At 40.1% G+C, this 24165-nt stretch overlaps 1 protein-coding gene across 1 annotated transcript in view; it reads right to left on the bottom strand.

Moving 5' to 3' along the window:
* Window positions 1–24165, bottom strand: part of MARCHF9 (membrane associated ring-CH-type finger 9) — a 213829-nt gene that overhangs the window by 63422 nt on the left and 126242 nt on the right. Inside the window, exon 3 of the mRNA XM_063427761.1 lies at window positions 12551–12706. Coding sequence (XP_063283831.1) covers window positions 12551–12706 — 156 coding nt within the window. The remainder of the gene's footprint in view (window positions 1–12550; window positions 12707–24165) is intronic.

Below are 24165 nucleotides of genomic sequence, written 5' to 3'. Positions count from 1 at the left end.
CTTGGTATTGACTGTCATGATAATGGTGCTTGGTGTATTTCTTTAAAAGTCAACTGTCATCAAATTTTCACTTCTCATTTTTTAAATGTTTAATAATGTGACATTATGTATATTGCTTTTTTATTTAATAACTTATTTATTTATTTATTTATTTATTTATTTATCTCACTTTTCATCTGCTGAGCAGCCATGTTGGGTCAAACACTACTTATATTTGTAAAAATGTTGCTCAACCAAACCTGCCTCTTGTAGTTTCACACAAAGCAATCACAGCAGCAGGCCGGCAAGGTTGAGCAGGAAGTGGTCAGATAACAGTGGAGTCTAATCCAAAATGGCAGTCAAATAAAAAGTGATAAAGTAGTAGTTTTCTTTTTGTATTCTATGAAAACCAGAACACTTAGAGGAAAAAAATAAAAAGAGTTTAAGACACAGGGGACGATATAAAAGTAGAATAGATTACTTTTATTTTTGAAAGAGAGATGCTTTAAACTTGAAGTTTTAACCCATTCAGTGATTGTATCGATTTTAAACTTACTGATATGTATCAATTCTGTACACTGTAACAAGTAAAGATTAAAATATGGATGAGTATATGTGGTTAATTTGTAATTAAGTAACACATTTCATGTTAGACATGCAGGGTAAGTATCTAGACGTATTATATTTAATGTTTAGTTTTGTGACTAATGGTTTTCAATATAGTGATATGTAGGGAATGATCAATTATTGGTATGACCGATATTCTGCATTATGGCAAATATCGGTATCGGTTTATAATAATACCGCTCCTCTCTCCTATTCTCATGAGCCTATGTATGTATGTTTTTTTTTTTGTTTTTTTTATTGTTTATTGTTGCAGTGCATGTATTGATATACAGGCTTTTAAGGACATCACAGCATGACAGAGTGAGTGTACAAATACAAAGATTAACTTAGTATGTCGAAGGTAATGCACTTTTTTTTTTTTTATATCAAGACATATCTTGGTGGCACCCCAATAGGCTTAGGAACACCCCAGGGTAAGCAAGTGTCACCGATGGAGGCACAGGTTGTAGCAATATCTGCTCTCATTAGATTACGTGCCGGAGCTCAGTCAGAGTGCATCCGTCCTGTATGACAGCCAAGTCCCGCCCCCCAGTTCTATGCCTGTTTTAATCTATACTGCTGTAGTTTGGGTAATTGTGAATATATCTGTAACACTGTACATTACATTTACCCCATAAGATATGAGCCAGTCTGTGGAACAAGGGACAAAATCTGACTCCAATCCTCATCACGTGGCTAGGAACAAACAGTAACAGTTGGGCAACTGTTTTCAGACTGAAATGGTGAATAGGAATTAGATTTTTACCAGGCTATTCCACTTAAACAAATCAACCAGTGCATGGCTGCAAAAATGTTGACTTTGATAACTAACTGAAGTCTGAAATATATAGACATTGTAAGTTAGAGATCTAAAATCCATGGTGAAGCTCTATCAGTCCCCAATCAACTCTGCCTATTCTTGTTTTTTTACAATCTTCAGATGCCAGGGTTGGTGAGCAGATGCTTCAGGTTTGCAGCTTTTCTTCCCATTATGGAGTAGGTTAGACCCTTGTAAATTAGAATTTCTATGAGATTTTTTTAAATCATGGTGGTGATAATGTTAAATACTGGTTTGAGGGTTAAGTCGATTACATGATTTGTTGAGAGATGCGAAAATGTTTGTGTTGGATTATCACTGGGTTAATATTTTGAAGAATCTCCGAGTGACCTAATTTAACACATCACTCGCTATACACAATGATTCCTGGATCATTGCGGATTTGAATGTCTGGAGCTGCTAGGCAGATTCAATTCTAGTGTCAATTTCTGAGTACAAGCGAGAATTTCCAATAGCCGGTACAGCTGCTTTCAGCCAGTATTATAGTATAATATATTAGCGACGGACACCCTGCAGCTCTTCTCCTGCCTCTTACATAGATATGACTCTCACACGAAGTTGAAAGTTATCTGGTGGACAAGAAAGATAACAGAATTTAATCTGCGAGCGTCCCCACTAGGTTATAAAAGAACTATTTATTACATTTTCACAAGTACTATCGTTCTCTCATCTAAAGCATCTCAACATAAGCATAAGCTGTAAGGTCAACCTTTAAATCCACACAAGTTGGACAAGCTCGTCAGGGCAATAAGTCCGAATGTAGAAAGCATTTAATATTTGTATGGTTGTGCAAGCTGAAGTCATCAACATGCTTTTTTTGTTATCATGCAGATTATGAGAATAATGTAGTCTCTGCGGAATACTGGTATGTGGATTTTTATCAAAAATTGTAGGTACAAGGTAATGCAGCATGTATGTGTTATTTGTGATGAGATTAGAATACCCCTAAGCCTGATTTAAGCCCAAACATAACCGTAACCTTAGCCATAGCTCTAAAATACGTTTTTAAAAAAAATTATGAAATAAAACACAAATGGCACTAAAGCTTGTATCTGTGAAAAACACACTTATAGAAAGTTCTATACTATTACCTTAGCTAACAGAAAACTTCCTCCGACTATGTGATCTCTGAGAATGTACAGAGTATCCGTATGGCAATGATATAAAGCAGAATGTCCTAAGGAAATCTAATAATAAATAAAATAGAATTGGACTAGTTTAGCTAAACATTTGTAAACCATATATAGAATATTATATAGCTAAAACCATAAGCATGTAACTTTAAAAGTCAACATATATGAGTAGAAAAGAGGAACTTGTTTGTGATCTCTCTACACAATAAATCTGTCAGCCTGACTTGGAAGTATGCAGACTGTTTACTTCCAAGTCAGGACTTCCTATCATGTATGGCCCTAAAAAGACCATGTACACGTCAGACGGTGTGCAGGAGAGAGAAGGCACTGTGTGCGCGCCTTCTCTCTCCTGCCTGTCAGCAGAGGAGAGGGGGCGGGGCAAAGACCGCGAGCTGAGCTGTCAGTCATGGCAAATAAAATAAACAGAAACAAGGGATAGATGAAATCCACATATTAATCTATATGTGGGTTTCATCTATCCTTTGTTTCCGTTTATTTTATATGCCATGTACAGTTTCCATTTACCATGTTTTTAAGGAGCTGGTGAGTTGGACCAATAAGTCTGTTAACTAGATTGGATTATTATGTGTTTTAATTATATCACTGTGTGTGTTAATGAATTTTGTAATCTCACATTAATTGATTATGTGTGTATATAAACTTGTGGATGTGGTGTTAGCTTGATAAAGACCTGGGTACAGGTCGAAATGTTGCGGATCCATTAAAGCTGCTTTAAACGTATCACAGTGAGTGCTTGAGATTTTTTCTTTGACACACACAGTTATAGGCAGACAGTCATACACAGTCCCAGGTAGACAGTCACACACACAGTCACAGAAAGTCAGTCACACACACACACAGTTACAGGCAGACAGTCACACACAGTCCCAGGTAGACAGTCACAGGCAGACTTTTATACACACAGGCACAGGCAGACAATCACACACACAGTTACAGACAGACAGTCACACGCAGTTCCAGGTAGACCTTCTCAGACACGGGCACAGGCAGACATTCGCACACACAGGCACATGCATTCAGTCACAGGTAGACAGTCACAGGAAGACATTCACATACACACAGGCACAGGCAGACAGTCACACACACAGTCACAGACAGTCACAGGCAGAGAGTCACAGGTAGACAGTCACAGGCAGAGAGTCACACATACAGTCACAGGCACAGACAATCACAGTTTTACACACACACACACACACACACACTTACTGGTGGAGTCACTGACGTCCCTGGTGTGTTGTAGTTAGGGAAGCAGGGACTCCTACCTGCTTCCCCTCAGTGTGCTGCAGTAAAAGCAGCGAGTTGAGACTGCCTGTAGACCCGCCCCCACCCCCAATTCTCTGTGCAGTTACATCTGCTGTATTCCCTGACCGGCCCCTGCGTGTGTGAGCTGTGTCGGCTGCCCAGCATCCCTGCTGCCATGGCGCCCTGTGCAGCCACACAGCTCACACCTCCCCAAGCCTGGCCAGCCTTTGTTGCACCCCTCTACCTTGTGGCACCTTGGGCGGACTGCCCCTCCCCACCCCCTTCCTCCTTAGTACACCACTGCTCGAGTGTGTCAATTGCACCCTCTCTTCTTCATCCTCTGACAGATTCTCAAATGCAGGGATGCCCAAAAAGTAGATCCCCAGATGTTTTAAGACTACAGCGTCCATGCTGCTTTCCATGCTCTAAAGCATTTTGGGCACCACTGTTGTAAAGCATCATTGGGGTCATGAATTCATCGTTCATGATCTAATAGGCCATGCCAGCATGATGGTCTGGTTGTCACTTCACAGGTTTGCAAATTGCTTGAGATGGAGTGATTTTCCATAGACACCTATATGAATTACACATGCCATACCACACTCAAAAGTATGCGGAAGACATTTGCGTGTTTCCCAAGGAGTTTGTCAATCTACTGGAAGTATTGCATGGCATGCTACAAAAAAGGCATGGAGGATTTTCAGGTTGAATCAGTTGGTGGTTGATTACAACTAAATCTAAATCCAGCAAGAACATGCTAGGCGATGTAACCTAAGCGTTGGTAAAAGACTAGTCTTACAATGCATTGCAGTCTCTTTTTAACAAATTTATGTAAGGGGTATTATATTTTTAATTATCTTAGGTACTCTTGGTATTTCTACAAATAACTTTAAAAGAATACATATAAATGTAAATTAGTCCTCTCAGTTATATTTTGGGTTACTCCACCAGACAGAAATTTGTGCTCAACGAAGCTGAAATATTTTTTGGAACAAAAGCCTAGTCTGAAAAAAATGTAAGAACGTTTTTTTTTACAAAGATTTAAAACGTCACTAAATTTTGTTCCAGGATTATGCGGATATATGAATTTTGATGCAGTTAGAACTTTCTGTTGACACTTCAATCAAATAGATTCATACTATAAGTGCAATAAAAGTGTCCATCCATAATCAGTCTAACGATGTTTGTGGACGATGGTGCACATTGAAAAATAAATCAATGAATATGCAGTCATAAAGAATTCTCATGGGCACACTCAGTAGCAAAGTTCAATAAGTCTGTGGGAAAGCAAAAAACTTCTAAAATCACCGGCATTATTAATTAATAAATGTTCTGAGCAGCGAACTTGCAGGTTTTCTGTGTTCTCCAATAAACAGCTTTCAATATTTCCAATATATTTGAAAATGAGAAGAATGCATATGACAAAGTTTAAAAAGTGCAAATGCCTAGTGAAAAAAAACTATCTTTTTGCATTGTAGTCATCAAATCCACTTTTTATTCCAGGATATGTCTCAGCCTGCCTATTGCACTTTTCACTGTACCTCCATTTGGGATAAAGGGTGAGTAAATGGGCTCTTTGTTTTGGTTGCAGGGAGAGAGGGCGGTTAAATGGTCCCTGCACCGAACTGGTAGGGTTAAACCCACTCACCCAAGCAGCTACCAACCAGGAAAGATGATGCAAAGGAAAGGGCAATGAAAAGGGTTTTTTATAGCAAGAACAATAAGGATGTAGAATTCTCTGCCTGAAGAGGTGGTTTTATCAGAGTCTGTACAGAAGTTTAAACTGCAACTAGATGCATACTTGCAAAAACATAATATTCAGGGATATAATTTTTCATTTTTGCGGTAACAGCTTCTTGATCCAAGGATAAATCGGACTGCCATTCTAGGGTCAAAAGTATTTTTTCCTAGTCTGTTGCAAATTTGGAAGTGCTTCAACCAGTTTTTGGGGGTTTTATTTCGTTCTTTTGGAACAAACATGTATTCCTGACCCTATAGTGTTACCATCTAGCCCTGGTGCCCCCCTAAATATAGTAAAATCTTATGTTTATTGCAGTCTGCTGCTGCTGGCTCTGTCCCTAACGTGCCTGCTTGGCTGACATCTTCAGAAGTTGTGATCTGAGCAGATCACAATGCTTTCACATAGGGAAGCATTGGATTTCATTAGACTGTCAAGGAGTCAGATCAGGGGCAGAGCCAGTACAATTCAAACATAGCCCTGGCTAATCAGCATCTACTCATAGAGATGCATTAAATCAAGGCAGCTCTTTGAGTAAAGTTCAGCGTCTCCATGCAGAGGGTGGATACACTGAATGGCAGTGCTGCCCACTGTGCAGCACTGTCCCAGGAAGCACCTCTAGCAGCCATCTAACGAGTGGCAAGTTGAGGTATCCCGAAGCTGTAATGTAAGCATTGCCTTTCCTCTAAAAAAAACTGCAAAAGGCCTGCAGGGGCTAATTATACTCACCAGAACAAATACAATAAGCCGTAGTTGTTGTGGTGACTATAGTGTAACAATTCTATATCAAGTTCTAATCTATCCTCTCAACCTTCTCTCTGGTCTTCCCGTCTTCTGTGCACAGAGTGAAGCAGCAAATAATATAGAGACTACTTGCCAGTTTTCAAACACTTTCTGACCCAAGATTAAAGTATAGGGCTGAAGCATCCTGTCATATACCGTGTTTCTCCGAAAATAAGACCGGGTCTTATATTAATTTTAGTCACACAAAACACACTAGGGCTTATTTTCAGGGTAGGGCTTATTTATTTACGGTACCGGTATGTACATTGAACCCCCCCTTTAATTAATCCACCCCCCCTTTAATTAATCCACCCCCTCTAATTAATCCACCCCCCTTTAATAAATCCACCCCCCTCTAATTAATCCACCCCCCTTTAATTAATCCACCCCCCTTTAATTAATCCACCCCCTCTAATTAATCCACCCCCTTTAATTAATCCACCCCCCTCTAATTAATCCACCCCCCCTCTAATTAATCCACACCCCCCTCTAATTAATCCACACCCCCCTCTAATTAATCCACCCCCCCTTTAATTAATCCACCCCCCTTTAATTAATCCACCCCCCCTTTAATAAATCCACCCCCTCTAATTAATCCACCCCCTTTAATTAATCCACCCCCCTCTAGTTAATCCACACCCCCCCTCTAATTAATCCACACACCCCCTCTAATTAATCCACACACCCCCTCTAATTAATCCACACACCCCCTCTAATTAATCCAACCCCCCTTTAATTAATCCACCACCCCTTTAATTAATCCACCCTCCCTTTAATTAATTCACCCCCCTTTAATTAATTCACCCCCCCTTTAATTAATTCACCCCCCTTTAATTAATTCACCCCCCCCTTTAATTAATTAAGTCCCAGACATAAAATACCGGTATCTACTCACAGTTTCAAAGAGTCCGACCACTGGGTGCCTCACCGCCCGGAATGGATCCGTCCGCTGAAGATCCGTGAAGGCAGACTGACGGCGCTGCGCACGTCGTCATCACGCTGCGCACGTCGTCATCACGCTGCGCGATGCCGCGGCCCGCAACGCTCCTCCCCCTCCTCATAGAAGAAGGAAGTCCCGCCGGGCCGCAAAGGTAAAATGCCTAGGTCTTATTTTCGGGGTAGGGCTTATATTGCAGCCCACCCCGAAAATTCGGCTAGGGCTTATTTTCGGGGTAGGTCCTATTTTCGGGGAAACACGGTACTAAAGTTAGGGATGACTTTTTCTCATCTATTTTTTTTTATATAGTTTATTAAAAAAAATATCTATTACCTTTCAAAACTTGATGAATGGATTATTATATTAAAAAATGCTTGAGGTGACAATTATCATTTAAATGTGATTAATTTTGACTTAATACTAATATCATATTTCAACCTCTATAAACAATACTATAAAATGAGCCTAAAATGGCTGGGGGGGAGGGAGGAGTAGAAGGGGGGGGGAGAGATATCAACTATCTACAGCTGGTTAAACTATTAACAAGTATGTCTTAAATATAAACATGTTAACTCAACCGCCTCACTAGCTAAGTGACTAGCCAATCAAAATATTACTGGAGATGTATAACTATGACTTGTATATTGTATAAATGTATATTAAGTAGCTAAGTAGGATACTAAAGCCCTTAAAATTGCTGAGCTGTTTTTTTTGTTTTTTTTTGTGAGCAGGTACAATTAATTGGTATAAAATTTGCCAACTTTTTTTTATAATTCGGCTGGATTATAGGTATACTAACAGACTAAAGCAGCTGGAATGTGTGAACTATTTTATTTTGCAAAAATTTAGATATCAATAGAAATTGAAATTTTTATAAATTAACCTGGTGACACCCCCTGGCTTTCAAGCAGACAATAGGTTCTGTTACTTCCTGGTTTGGTTAGCTCAGTGCATCGAACCTCAAGAGGCAGGCTATTGCCCAGAATACCTGTCTTGCAAAGACTTCTCATTGAGCTGCATTGGGAAGTCTGTGATTGGTCAGCCACAGGAAGTCTGGGCTGTGATAGAAGGGGATGGCTTGCAAAGACAGAACTGCAACTTTTTCAAGCTGTTTTTAGATATACCTCAATTAAGAATGCAAAATAAATGCATGCAAGTTTTTATTTGGGGTCTAGCTACAAAACAGTGATTTTTATTTATTTTGTATTTGGGCAGTGGAGTGTCCCTTTAACATCAACTGTTCAACGTCTCTTTATTTCTGCCACTCTAAATGCGGATGTGTTTTCTGAAATGGATATTATTGCAAAAATTGAGGAATTCGGTAGATTTCATTTATAGAACAATTTAATAAATACAAACAAATTAAAGAACAAAAATAAAACACACTTTTCTGAATACTTCGATACATTTCCCCAACAATACTTAATTTACCAACTGCATAACTACATGCGTGCTAGGTAGACAGCTTATTGCCTTGCACTGGATGACAACAAGGGGATCTAAGTCTTCTAGATCTTGGACCACGTCTTGCAAACATTGCTTCTCTAAGAGGTAGGAGTTGTAACATTTCAGGTAGCACAAAAACTTGACGGCTCTGGTTTTCACTAATAATTAAATATTATAATTAGTCTGCTTGAAGTGCTTTCTTGTTGTGATTAACACTTTCGGTGACTGAGTCACCAATTATAATCACAGCCTATGCACCTTTCAGTAGCAGTCATTCCCTGTTTCTGTAGTTCTTATGCTGTGCTTTTGTATCTCTTGTGATAGATATCAAGCTGTGTTTTTATTTATCTCTTGTCACATTCCATGGACATTCTACTTCTAAATGGCTCAGCCACAGGGCTTCTCAAAATAGTCCCATATCATTAAAATTATTTTCTATTTAGCAACAAAATGTTCTACCGTGCAGTGCAATCTAGGGGTGTGAAATCCAAATAAGAAGGGCTCAGCACAGTGGGATCCAGACTTAATAACTGGATAAGTAGCCAACATAACAGCTTATACAACTAATTGTGTGCAGGGTTTTATGAATGGATTTTGTCTTTGAATGTAAGAAAAGCAGAATATAGAAAGCGGGCACTCGTTATGTGGAATAAAGTCAGCTAAATTAACAGGCAATCCCAGCCAATTGCAAAGCAGGATGATATAGGGGAGTTTAAATACCTATGTACATCTAGGCAGGAGTTATTTTTCTCTGAAATGCACACTAGACTAGAAGGATTTTGACTGTCTTCTGTTTGGTTGTATTTTTTTTTTTAACTTTGTGTTGAGAGGTTTGTGGGTGGTTTCCTTTTTTTCTATGGGAAGAATATAACAACTCCGGACATCATAAGATTTTACCAGGCAATTAGAATAATAGTAAGTGTGATTCTACTTTTTATACTGGGTTTCTTTTTGTTAAGTTATGGGACTTTCCACCCTCTATCCAATAGACATATTAGATGGATTTATTATACATTAAGTGACAGGGGACGGAACATCACCTGATCATAACAAATTATCACATGATCATAAAATTGAAAAAGAGTCAACTATTTCCTGAAAGGAGACTGTAAGTCCGCTGTGCCACCATTTTAATTATTACCATTATCCTCAGAGGAAAGATGCATGGGATGGGTCAAAGAAATGTCCTCTGGACTTCCATTAGTTGAATATAGACGCCTGTACTTCATCCATGGGGTGGAAGAATGAATGGAGAAGTCAATGTATGCCCAAATGACACCAATACAAAAATATATATTGCCTTTCAAATACAGTTTAATGTATTTAATATGTTGCAGGTTATGCAGTCCTGCCAATGTCATAGCTTACTTTACATGTCTGTTCTTTTTTTTTTTTGACATTCTTTATTTAACGTTTTTTCATGTTTTAGATCAAGTGGGGGGTACAGAAAAAAAATAAAGGATGGGGGTTAAAGAAGGTTACAGAACACGCAATAGTTATGCTTGACAGATACATGCTCGTATGGAGTTACACAGTAGGTTCTTGTTGATTACATGAAGTTGTCTGAGGGTGGAGGACCAGAGTAGTATTCAGTGTTTGTTTCGGCATGTCGTAGTAACTCATATTATTTATGCATTTATTTATTTATTATTTGATTGTGGTTCTGTTGCATTTGGCAGCGAGGGTGTATGTGGCAGGTGTGAGGGCTTAGGTGGGTCGGGCGGGCTGTGAGCTACAGTCGCGCGTGGGGTGGGGCCTGGCCTACTTCGTGTACCCCTGTATTGGGTACAGGCGAGCTACCTGGGTCGCTAGGTCTGATCCGTTCACTGCTGATCGGTCGCTATGTGTGACGTTCCCTCAATCCTAGGTACTACTGCTTAGATCGTCGTGTCGCTTTTTTAGGTGTGTCTATCATGTCGGGATGTTGCCTACGTGTGGAGTGACCGGTCGGAGGTGCCCGTGTACACAGGCCTATCGCAGCGCCTGCTGTGAGTCTGGTCATGAGCTATGGAGTATCGTAAGGCGACTTGGGGGCTGGCGGTGCCTCATCCAGTCCGCTTGGGGTTCCGTCTACCGGCTGTTTCTTTGTCTGTGTATAATCCATTACTCAATGCGTGTTCCAGTCCAGTTCTGGGTATGGTTCAGTCGAGTCTGTCTTGGTTCCGAGGAGGGGATGGGGGGGGGGGAAGGAGAGAAGGGAGTGAAGCGAGGGAGGGGGGGAATAGCTGAGAAAGAGGTGGGTGAGGGAGTGTGGGGGTGCGGGGCGGATGAGGGCTAAGGTATGAGCTTAGGTCTCAGGGGGTTGTCCTGTCTCCAGTTATGTACAGAAGCCAGGGGGTCCACGTCAGGTTGCATTTCTCTGTGCGACCTTGGAGAGAAGCCGTCATTGCTTCCATGTTGCGAATTTCTCCCACCCTATCCACCCATTGTTGGAAGGTGGGGGCGGCGGCCTTTTTCCATAGAGTGGGTATCAGGGACTTTGCTGCTGTCAGCAGGTGTTTTGTCAGGGATTTCTTGTATGTTTTTAGTGACATGGTCGTGTGGTGTAGCAACATGGGGAGTGGTTGGAGCGGGAGCTCCGGGTCCGATATTTCCCGGATGTTGGTGTTAACCATCTCCCAAAAGGGGGTGATGGCCGAGCATGACCACCAAATATGAAGCATAGTGCCTCTCTCCTCCCCGCATCGCCAGCAAGTCTCCTCGATGTCCGGGTTCATGTGGTGCAACACATCCGGGGTTCTGTACCAGGTTGTCAGCAGCTTGTAGCTCATCTCCTGGTACTTTGAGCTGATGGAGCTTTTATGAGTGAGCTGGAATATTTGATCCCATTCTTGGGCAGTCAGGGTTACCCCGGCCTCTCTCTCCCATCTGGCGTGTCATAGCTTACTTGTGGCAATGACACTGTCAATTAAAACTTAGATCACACAAGCACAAGGTTCATTAGCTTTTTTTTCAAAGTAATAGGGCTATTTCTTTATCTCAAAGGGCTAAGGCAGACAATTAAGGCAAGCTTTTGTTTTAACAAGTATTTACAGGGTTCTGGATTGCAAAAATGTTCTTCTCCTGTATTAATTGGTATTTTTTTTTTGGGGGGGGGGGGCAGTGATTTTATCTTAATAAAGAAGCTTATGAAACTGTTTTACAAACATCATGACTTGGCTCTTTAACTGCGTGTCAAAGGTGATTTTCTTGATAATAAATCGAAAATTGAACTCAATGATTCGCCATTGAACATATTATCAGTATCATTATTGCAGGTGTCAGAATCCACTCACTGCAAACCATAGTGGTTCCATAGTGGTTCAATTTGTAATTGCGTTAGTGCTGGTCTACACACACACACACACACAAATGGTCTAAAGATGATTTTCTTCACCAGGGTGAAACCCGTTACAATATACCTAATAAAATCCCAGTGAACATTTTTCAAGAGAATCGATATCATGTATGTACTATGCATTATTAAAAAGGCTAAGTGATTACTACACTCTAGACTTTATCTGCAAGTGTTCAACTGAATTCCGTGAAAGATATTGAAATAAAATAAGGTATACATTTATTACAGACATTAACAACATACGTCATTTAATAGTCCACTGTTACCAAAATGCCATGAACCATGGGAAATAATTTTGTGCTTCTTCTACAGATCGGTGTTTTACTTTCTTATTCTCAAAGAAAGGTGAAAACAATAGAACCCAGTTTGCAGATCGCCATGCAACAGTGGTCCACCTACACCATTTGACCATGCAGCGCAATGCTCCAATACCCTAGCAAAATAAAGAGATGAGTTGATCACTATTAGCAAGTGAGCACTGTGCACTTACCTGTAGGGGGTTTTTAGTGCTGATAGCTAGGACATGGTATTTGAAATAACAAAGCTCGCAGCTCCAGGATCCCCGCTCACTGATCCATCGTATTAGGCAGGGCTGGTGTGTGCAGCGCACTGAACCATCACAGCGGCATGGGCTCAACAGCTCCCCCTAAAGGCAGAAAGAAAACAAGAAATGCGTTGATGAGAACACTCAACTGGACTATCACCACATCATGAAAAAGCTTATAGCAATACCCGTGTCAAGTCCTGCTTCATAGTATCAGATATAAAACTTAAAGCCATCCCTGCAATTTTCTATACACTGTCACTCCTTCGATGGAAATGAATAAAAGTTCGGGATAACATAATCACAGATCTCAAGCTATCCACCTCTATTTTCCCTCAGCAATGACACTGAGATAACAAGCTGCTAACAAGGAGCTACAGTAATTGATTATCCGCCGCTCTGTTACAAATACAGATCATACACAAATATTTCTCAGGTACAAATATATCCTGCAGGCTTGTGTTCTGCTTCTTGCTCACTGAGTTGTCCTTATTTAACTTTCCTTACCTGAGCATTATTGTGGGCTGGAAACCACAGTTGAAAAATAGGAAATATTATACTAAAGAAAGTCCAACTTTTTGGCTTTAAAGGAAAACTCCAAACACCATAACCACTACATCTTGCTGAAGTGATTCTGGTACCATGAGAGGCCTTGGGGCCCCTCATTGTAGCACCGGAGAGAAGGAACTTCCATTAGATCTCCTGATCTAAGTGCTGCAATGCACTGACTGAAAGCAAACAGCTGTCACTCTCAGCCAATGAGCTAAGCTCTGCACTGCAGGGCTTAGCTCAGGAGAGCTAGCAGAATGACCAAGAACTTACAGCTAGCTGTCTGACATAAGCAGTAGTGGTAGGGAGCTGCACCTGGAGGACCTCGGGTAAGAAGTAGTTATGATGCTTGGAGAGCTCCTTCAAATCATGGTTTGGGCCCCAGGCTATTTGGATTCTGGTTAGAAATGCAACAAATATTCACCAGGCAATTTCCCACAATACTGTAGCAGCACTGAATTTTTAAGTGCAATAGGGAACCTTCCGAGACTGGTAACTGTCTAATAATAAAGGGGGATTGCAGAATAGATTTTACTGTAGATTAGAGTTTATGCATGGGTTACTCAGCTAATTTTAACATTGGACAGTCTTCATCAAACTAATTTTACGTACACGATTTAAGTGCTTGTTAGGAAAAAGTTATGAACCACTAATCTAACTCAGCCATTACAGGCCTTCATGTGTCGTATGTAAAGCTCTCCTTATCTTACTTTTAATGAATTAAAATGGACTTGCTTCTACGAGACTAGCAGAAACTATATTCAGGAAGGGCAACATTTAGCAAATTTTGGACTTCCTTGACATCTAACCCCAGTCTACTTCTGCGTCTTTTTCGTTAAATATGAGGACATTCTGTTTTAATATGCTAAAAAAGGAAAAAGTACAGGAGTGTGTAATTTTAAGTATCGACAAATTAGAAGTATCATTTTGAAATACTTATCAAATATTTATTGATTTTGGTCCCATAGAAATGTAAGTTTACAGCTAAAATCTCTAATGATATGAGCAATAAATTATCACCTAGCTTTTATCATCCTAAAACCACTTTTTAGCTTACTGCCATTGTGATAAGAATTTGCAACAAAAGATGTTGATATTGCTGTAAGTATGTTTCTGTTACCAGGTTTACATCTAATATAAATGATGCAAGTTATTTATTATCTGTGACATGACACTCATGGTCTACCGTATTTACACACTTATATAAATATATTAACGGGTTGTTAATCAGAATCAGGACTACGGACTTGCTTCTTAAAAAAATCACTCTCTCCATAATTTGCCCCAGGATATGGAGATACATACAGACTTTACTCACAAGACCAATTTACTAAACACTAATGGAAGCAAACATAATAGTACAGCTATGAGAATCGTCCATCAGAGCAGCAACTATATCCAAACTTGGGATTAACTGTAATAGACACAATAACACTGGAATACGTCTCTAAGTATCTATGCATGCGAGTTTTATTTTGTAATAAAATGATTGGTTTTTATATTTTAGCATATTTCATGCACATAAATATACAAGATCTTTTATAAAAACTTGCAATATTAATAAAAATGAATATAGGACACTTGTGTTAAATTGTCCATCTAGTCTTCCTGCTATATTTCTTCTGGATAGCTTTATGTACATCCCATTACTTCAATACGTTATTTACCTGTTTCAGTGGAAGGCTATTTCAACCATCTCCTATGACCCTTTTCTACAAAGCAGTAAAAGGTTTCATTGTGATAAAGCCCAGATTATCCACTAAAACATCAATACGCATGAATTAAAAGAACATGTCACATTTCAGACCAAATTAACCAACCTCAAAAGACATGGCAGGTTTTAAAAATGTATTACTTCGGGCTTGGAGAGACACTATATTCACCAAAACAACCTTAGCTTAAAGGGAAACTCCAGTGCCAGGAAAACAATCCGTTTTCCTGGCACTGGAGGGTCCCTCTCCCTCCCACCCACCAATCCCCAGTTACTGAAGGGGTGAAAACCCCTTCAGTCACTTACCTGAGGCAGCGGCGATGTCCCTCGCCGCTTTCTCCTCCTCCGCGACGCTCCTCCTCTGTATTGCATCGGCCGGTGGACGAGATTGATCCCGCCCACGCCCACAGCGTGAGGATGTCCAGCGACGCTCTAGCACAGGTTTCCTGTGCTATGAAGGAGGAAGTGACCTCTAGTGGCTGTCTAGTAGACAGCCACTAGAGGTGGAGTTAACCCTGCAAGGTAATTATTGTAGTTTATAAATAACTGCAATAATTACAGTTGCAGGGTTAGGAGTAGTGGGAGTTGGCACCCAGACCACTCCAATGGGCAGAAGTGGTCTGGGTGCCTGGAGTGTCCCTTTAATGAAGAAGATTGGGTGTATAAATCATGCCCCTGCAGTCTCACTGCTCAATTCTCTGTCATTTAGGAGTTAAAGCACTTTGTTTATGCTGCCCTAGTCACACCTCCATGCATGTGACTTGCACAGCGTTTCTAAACACTTCCTGAAAAGCGTCATTTAATGTTCATACTTCCTATATAGCAAATTCTGTTTAATTTAGATTTTATTATCTCCCGCTCTTTTAATAGCTTGCTAGACCCTGCACAAGCCTCCTGTATGTATTTAAAGTTCAATTTACAGAGCAGGAAATAAAAACTTAAAAAGTTAACATGTGATTGAAAATGAAACATTTATTTTTCATTCAGGCTGTGTCAGTCAGAGCCAGGGAAGGTGTGGCTAGGGCTGCATAAACAGAAACAAAAGTGATATAACTCCAAAAATGGTAGATAATTGAGCAGCGAAACTGCAGAGACATGATCTATACACGAAAACTGCTTCATTAAGCTAATGTTGTTTTGGTGACTATTGTGTCCCTTTAAATTTGAAATTCAATTTCTGCCTTGAGCAAGATCTCTAGAACCCTTCGCTGTGTGGTTGACAGCCACAAGGTGTTAACAAAGTGGACTATAAAAATACTGATTTCTCCCATAATCAGCACTTTTATAAAATAAAACTGCAGAGACTGTGTTTTAGGGGTTGTGTGAGTGCTCCTTTCATGTAGCTTTTTCTGTATCCAATTCTGAGTCCTGCAATATATTTCCTATTGAAATCTAGACGTACAATACACAGGGCAAACGCCTGAGCTATTTTAGTCCCTGCCACATGGAGTACACGTAAATGTGATGTATTCACAAATAACATAAGCACTTCAATTTATCTGATTGCAAATTAGCACATTTGCTAACTTAATTAGATAGGCACTTATTCTATTACACTGTACTCATTAGTAACTAAGTAGAAACATTTACTGAAGTCACAATTTAGCCTTAACATTCAATGCAAATTGACAAATTTACTCCATTTATTTCTATATATCACTAACCAGCTGTAGTATGTGATTTGTGTTAAAGGGACACTCCAAGCACTAAAGAAATGTCATTATAAACGAACACGTGAAGCACCATATACACTACAGCGCACTGTAGTGGTTATGGTGCCACGACTGCCTTGGCGTCCCCTCACCCAATGTAAGAGAGAAACCTCAGTGACAAACAAAAGCTTTTAGCTTATAGATAAGTCTGGCAGTGCCAGAAAATCTCTCCAATGTACAAAGTAGGTACCCAGACCACTTCAGCTCAATGAAGGGGTCTGGGTGCAATGTCCCATGTCACTTAACCCTACAGTGATAAGTATTGCAGTTTCTGAGAAACTGCAATAATTACCTTGCAGGGTAAAGTCCTCCTCTAGTGGCTGTCTACAAGGCAGCCACTAGAGGGACGTCCGGGCGCTTAGATGACTCACGCTATGCATGAGGACTTCCAGCATCACATGAACTCCCATAGGAAACAGAAGCGCCTCTAGTGGCTGGTGGAGGTTTGTTTAACCCGGCAATTTAAATATTGCACTTTCTACAAAAGAGTTAAAATAACAGGACCACTGCACCCAGACCACTTCATTGAGATGAAGGGGTCTGGATGACTTTAGTGGTCTTTTAAATATAGGGATAAGCATAGAAACATAGAATGTGACGGCAGATAAGAACCCTTTGGCCCATCTTGTCTGCCCAATTTTCTAAATACTCTCATTAGTCCCTGGCCTTATCTTATAGGTAGGATAGCCTTATGTCTATCCCACGCATGCTTAAACTTCTTTACTGTGTTAACCTCCACCACTTCAGCTGGAAGGCTATTCTATGCATCTACTACCCTCTCAGTAAAGTAATACTTCCTGAAATAATATTAAACATTTTACTCCAAATTAACCAAGCTGGAAAAAAATACTTTTCAGTTCAGGTATTGTAACCAACATTTTTTGAATTCCTAATCAGTACAGTACAACTCACCATTTAGTAAATACACACCACTACATCTTATGTAGATTCTAATTTAATTTTGCATATTGGAGAAACAGTGGTAGAGGTTCGCTAGATTTCACAAGACAAAATAGATCCACACTGCTAGAAGACAGCCAAAGCCCATAGAACCAATGTCTCCCTAAAATAAAGTTATCATTGCAGACATTCAGAGGTACTTCTCCTTTATTTCCATAAAAAGAAGACCCTATAAAACAAGCAAAATCATTTCATACTTATATTATTCTATAGTGGTCATGCAATGCCTCCACTTCTACCTATGGAAAAAAAAGGCATTTATTACAATAAAAGCCCTTAACCCATTAAGGACCAAACTTCTGGAATAAAAGGGAATCATGACATGTCAGACATGTCATGCGTCCTTAAGGGGTTAATACACAGTATGTAGAATGGGTGTCTGATCAGGGAAATGTCATGTTGTTGAATTTAATTTTCACACGCAAGATCGGGTGGCTGCAGCGTTACATGCAGACATGTGTCTACTCTAATATTTAACGACACAGCACTTTTTATTACTGTGCCCGAGGAGCTGACTTTAGCGGAAATGCAATTGTGTTGGCTATCCTCAATATCTGACTGCCAATTCCCCACTAAATTGAGTATAAATGTTAGCACGATGATGTGACTGCATGCTGCTGTAGCCATTTAACGCTCATAAATGTAATTCGCCTCCGAGATTCATGGTACCAGGCTACCACTTAATGTATAACATTTGTGTTGAGTAAGTGGTGCAACCATATATGCTATGATAGAGAAACATTAACTATGCATGAAAATAGGTTATATTCATCTCTAGATATTATAAACCAGACACGGTCTGCTGATTTGTCAACCCTAACTAAGAATGCACGTATTGCTGGTGCCCATGATAGATTCCAATGCTACATCTGGCAGGTTACAGGAGGCATAATGTGGTCTTTGATGGAGCTCACATCACTAAACTCTCTCCCTAGCATAACTTTATTATTTGTTACCCGTCTGTGCGTTATATCTCACTTTTTACTTTTAATGTTTCAGAAGCAGGATCCAGCAAAACACTGAGATGATCTAATCACTTAAATTCTAAATTGATAGTAAAACACATCTGTATTCCTAAAACTATAGTGCCCTCTGATCCCCCCTCCTTTAACACCCCCCCGTCCGGCAGCTAAAGAGTAATTAAACCTTCATTTACTCGCCCCATTGCTGCGCCCATGTCCCTCAGTGGTATGTCAGCGTTCCGCCTCCTCCAACGTCATCTGACGGGGAGACAAAATGTGCATGCACGGCAAGCGCATTAGACCCTCCCCATAGGAAAGAATTGAGTCAATGCTTTAGTAGGGGGATTTCACTGACGCTGGATGAGCTCATGCCGAGTGTGACAACAAAGTAAAATGTAAGGCTATAGGGGCAGGAGAAACCTGACTCTAAAGTCAAGAATGGACTAAGTGGGTAATATGGGCTTGACCCGAAGAAGACAATATTGAAAAATAGAAATACAAAGAGAAAGATCCCAAGTCAAAGACTATGGATAACAACTCTCAAAAAAAGGTTAGATTACCCACATAAGAAATGTGTAACTTTATGGTTGATAAAAAACAAATTTTTTTCTAAACTTTATTAATGTAAGTAAAAAGACAAATCGAAATAATAGTGAAAAAGAAAAGCAAAGTGAGAAAACAAAAAAGTGACTTGTGAAAATGTATTATTAAAAAGGAGAAACCTAGGAGGTCTGCCTATCTGGCTTTTATATATTAATCTTAGCAAGTGTTTCGTTATACTGATCCTTTAGCTACCCAAATAGAAAAATATTATCAGAAGGACAGCTGTTCACCATTACAATATTATTCCAAATGGAAGGCTAAAATGTAGCCAATTAAATGTATGACAGCAGTCTGTGGGGATCAAAAGGAAAGAGCTCAGCCTTTAGATTAAAAGTTAGATATATTGAAATTTAGAGATATTGGAAATATTCAGAGAAGTAAATATATGGTAGGGGTAGATATAATGGTGGAGATAAAGTGGGACTATGGAGACGAGATCCAGTAAGTTGGTGTTTTGGTAAAATGTGATTATAAGGAACAGGAGGATAGGTATGAAAAATAATAATTCCCTACCCCCACCTTAATAATCAAACAGAGCTTAATCTGGAGTAAATAGATAAATTAGGATTACACTCTCATCCCCATAGTCCTACTTTACCTTTATAATTATATCTATCCCTACTATATATTTACTTTTTTGAATATTTCTAATATCTCTAAATTTCAAACTTTTAGTCTAAAGCAGTGGTTCCCAAACATTTTAGGTTCAAGGCGCCCTTAATATTTCAATATTTTTCCAAGGCACCCCAAGTCAAAATTTCTAGGTTGTATATCTGTACAGCGCTGCGGCATTTACTGGCGCTATAGTGTAAAGTGTTTAAAGGGGTGCTTGTATACATTTATTGTGTTTTAATACAGGGGTGTGTTCTGATTGACAGCCACTGAAGGCAGTCTTAGTCCTGCAAGTTAATTATTGCAGTTCCTCAAAAACTGCAATGATTTACAGGGACACTGCACCCAGACCACTTCAATGAGATGAAGTAGCCAGGGTGCCTATATTGTCTTTTTTAATAGAATAGACAGGTCTATTTTCACTAGATCCAAATTCAAAATACTTGCTGTGCAATTTACCTGACAGTAATGTGTAGAGAAAGAAAACTGTGTGTCCATGGTAAATATTAAAAAAAAATGTACAGAAAAACAAGAATACTCTCTCTCCCAGCCATAGTCCATGCGCAGAGTGGGTTAGACCCATCTGACTCTACCAGCTAACACTATTGCCGAATCCCTTGGCACATAATGTGCCAATAAATATTAAAGTTATGCACAAAATACCTTGTATTGCAGAGCCATCACCTCACAACTTCAAATGCCTGGGAAAGTCCAATGTCCCCTGCCAGTGACTTGTTTCTGTATAATCCAAATGTTTAAACTATCTCCATCGTGACTTCTTCTACTTTTAAACCTAATCACCTGTTGTGTTCTTTCCAAATCAAACCTCCTAGTGATATGTCTCCCTTCCAGTCCCTCAACTTCAATTTGCTGCGCATTGTCCAAACACCCTAATCAGGACATCGCGGTGCAGCGATTACAGTGTCAGAATCCCCCGGGCGCTGTACTCCATTTTTTGCCTGGGGGATATAGGTAATTGTCACAACATTCATAAACTATGCTTTCAATTAACTATGTAATGAATGGTACCCCCGAAGCTATTCAAAGCCATTTTATATACAGTAGTTCACAACTGTCCCAAATTCTTAGTGACAGTCCTGGCATCTAGGTCTATATCCTGGTGACTGTTCCATGCATATTTCAAATTTTGCATATGTGCAAATTGACAGAACTACGTGCATTTCACTTGCAAGACAAGCCGCAATGTCAACACAATAAATATGTGTAAATATTCTGCCTGTTGTTCCAGTATGCAGTGTCAAGTGTATGTACACAGATTGATGAACGTCTTAAACAAATAAACAGCTCTCTCCTGGCATTCTTAACCCTGTTTGTGCTTTCTGCCAACCTAGCACACATAGCAACAAGCTAGAACGAAGGTCTTTAGAGCACTCTGAACAGAGGATGCCCTTAATGTTCATCTCTAACTGGCCTTGAACATATGATTCACTGAAAGACTTTCTCTCACACACTGTCAGTGTGTCAATAAATGCACATAAGGTGTTTAACCAATGAGGGTTTCTGTTAAAACCACTGGGACATTGAAACACATGCAGCAAACATGGAAATTAATTATATCATTTGCCAAGCTTAGCCCTCAAAGAACATACATTTGTATATCACAACAGCTCAGGATTGCTTTAAATGCAGAGTATATATACTTTTTAGAAGAGAATGACCAAACTTGAACCAGACACTTTTAGACTGACGGCATAGCACTTTCCCAAACAGCTAATTTTGCTAATTTCTATACCATTAACGCTTTGCTCTATTTTTATTCTTACACTTCACTCATCTAGTAAGTAGGAGGACTAGGTCAGAGGTGGGAGAGATGTACCAGTAATACAATTTGCTTAAAGGGACACTCCAGGCACCCAGACCACTTCTGCCCATTGGAGTGGTCTGGGTGCCAACTCCCACTACCCTTAACCTTGCAACTGTAAATATTGCAGTTTTCATAAACTGCAGTATTTACCTAGTAGGGTTAACAATTCCGGGTTTCTAGCACAGATTTTTTGTGCTATAGCGCCGCTGGATGTCCTCACGCTATGTGAGGACCTCCAGCGTCGCTAAAATCCCCATAGGGAGACAAGGAGACCTAACTGGAGCTATTTTCCTTGATTTTGCAAAGGCCTTTCACACACTAGACCACGACATTCTACTGCACAAACTCAAAAACTCAGGTATTGGTGATTGTTCGCTAACCTGGTTTCGATCATATGTATCGGACCTCTCGCAATATGTGTCCATTTATGACAGCGACTCCCTCCCTCTCCCAGTCACATGTGGTGTTCCCCAAGGTTCCATGCTCGGCCCCCTACTATTTACATTATTTATAAATGATCTGCCTAATGTCTGCAAATCCTCAAATGTACACATGTATGCAGACGACACGGTAAGCTATGCGAGCAAATCCAATCTACCGCAGCTTGAGGCTGTGCTCCAAGACCAGTTTACAGAGGTAGTAAAGTGGATCGCAAAAAACAAACTCTTACCTAAACACTGACAAAACTGTCACAATGATCTTTGGAACAGTACCTAAATTACACAAATTACACAATTCCCACCTATCCATCAAAACAAATTCAAATAGCACACTGACCGCAGTCCACTCTTTCAAGTACTTGGGTATGTTGTTAGACCCCAATCTATCTTTTGGCCTCCACATAGAAAAACTTGCATCTAAACATTATCCAAAACTAGGTGCCCTGTACATAAACAAATCCTGCATAAGTCCTACAGTAAAGGAAAAGATTGTAAAGCAAATGCTGATACCAATTATTGATTATGGGGATGTAGTATATGCATCTGCACCGCAATCCCACCTTAATAAGCTCAATACATTGTATAACTTGTGTAACAGATCACCTGGCACCCCGACTGGGTACCTCCGTTGATGGATGCTCCTAGCGCTTCTTGAGGATTCCAAGCACTCTAGCCGACACCACAACCACCGCAGGCCGAACCTCTCTTCCTTCAGAGTGAAGCAGGAACGAGCTCTTAAAAGAGCTTAGGAGTGATTATAGCAAGGGAATATGCAGAGCATAGCAATCCCTTGTAGCAGATTCCCCCAATAAGAGACAGGACTCCAAATTGAGGATGAAGTAGAACTGACTGTACTGGCACATACAGCCTCTTTTATTCCCAATCCACAAACATAGTACTGCCCACAGGGTTTTACAGAACAACCAATCAATACGTCCAATACACACAGACACTCCCACACAAAATCCTCCCCTCTGTCTGTGATCTGATTACTGAACACAATGGGTAATAAAATTATCACAGACAGAGAAATACAGTATTATAAAACATATCACAGGGACCCCAAAACATGCAATAACCCCATATATCCTCAGAACCGGGGGATCTGGGTGAACCACATATCCAAAATTCACCCAGATCCGTTCAGTAGTTTGGAAGATACAGTTTAATGCAGATTCTGCAAAACATATACAGATTATATAAAAAATAATTACTGTATAATGTGTCCCCTGTTATATAGTTTAAAACTACTGCACGATGTCTTTGTGCACCAAATACCGTCGAGATGGCACCGTGTAGAAAAGTCACAACAGTGTCTGTGAGTTAAAATGGCCGCCATCCATTGTTCTCACCATGTGCTTCATCCATTGTTCTCACCATGTGCCTCTGATACATGAAATGGTGATCACCCAGTAACTCCACAGTATGTCCCCAGATGGTTCTTAAAGGGCCAGTAGCAGCATAATACAATACAACATGCCCAAATCCTGTATTTAAAGGGTCAAATCTCCCAGGGGCCTTAGTCAGCAGGCAGGAGGCGGGCAAACAGGCTTCCCCAATGCCCAGTGGCGAGGTTGGTTCCGCCACAACTCGTTCTGCCGATTTGTGCTACAATGTAATTACAGGACTCACCATTGTAACATGCTAAAAGAACTAAACTGGCTGTCGCTGGAATCCAGACGCACCCTTCATCTTTCCAGCCTTGTGTTTAAGAGCTTTTCTGGGAAACTCCTGCCCTACCTGAGCAAAATGCTCTGCTCGGCTGTTCCCACCTCCTATAACCTCCGATCCGGTACCAGCACTTTATTTAGACTACCTCAATACAAAAAGAAAGCAGCCCGATCCTCCTTCTCCTACATAGCGCCGGTATTGTGGAACGACCTCCCACACACTTTAAAATCTTCCTCTTAACGTCCTTTAAGAGATCCCTCTCTACATACCTCAAAACAGAATGCACGTGTTATGGTTGATTATATATTTCCTACCTGTTCCATGTTAAATTTTGTATATATTGTATAATAATATTGTTTTAGAATTTTATTGTACCCTATTGTATCAATGCAATGTTTTGTGGACCCAGGACATACTTGAAAACGAGAGAAATCTCAATGTATCTTTCCTGGAAAAAATATTTTATAAATATATTAATTAATTATCCGTTGTTCCGAGAAAGCCACCTACATTTTT

Source organism: Pelobates fuscus, chromosome 1 (assembly GCF_036172605.1).
Source record: "Pelobates fuscus isolate aPelFus1 chromosome 1, aPelFus1.pri, whole genome shotgun sequence".
In the NCBI taxonomy this organism is placed as follows: domain Eukaryota; kingdom Metazoa; phylum Chordata; class Amphibia; order Anura; family Pelobatidae; genus Pelobates; species Pelobates fuscus.
This window is presented reverse-complemented; position numbering and strand designations above follow the sequence as displayed.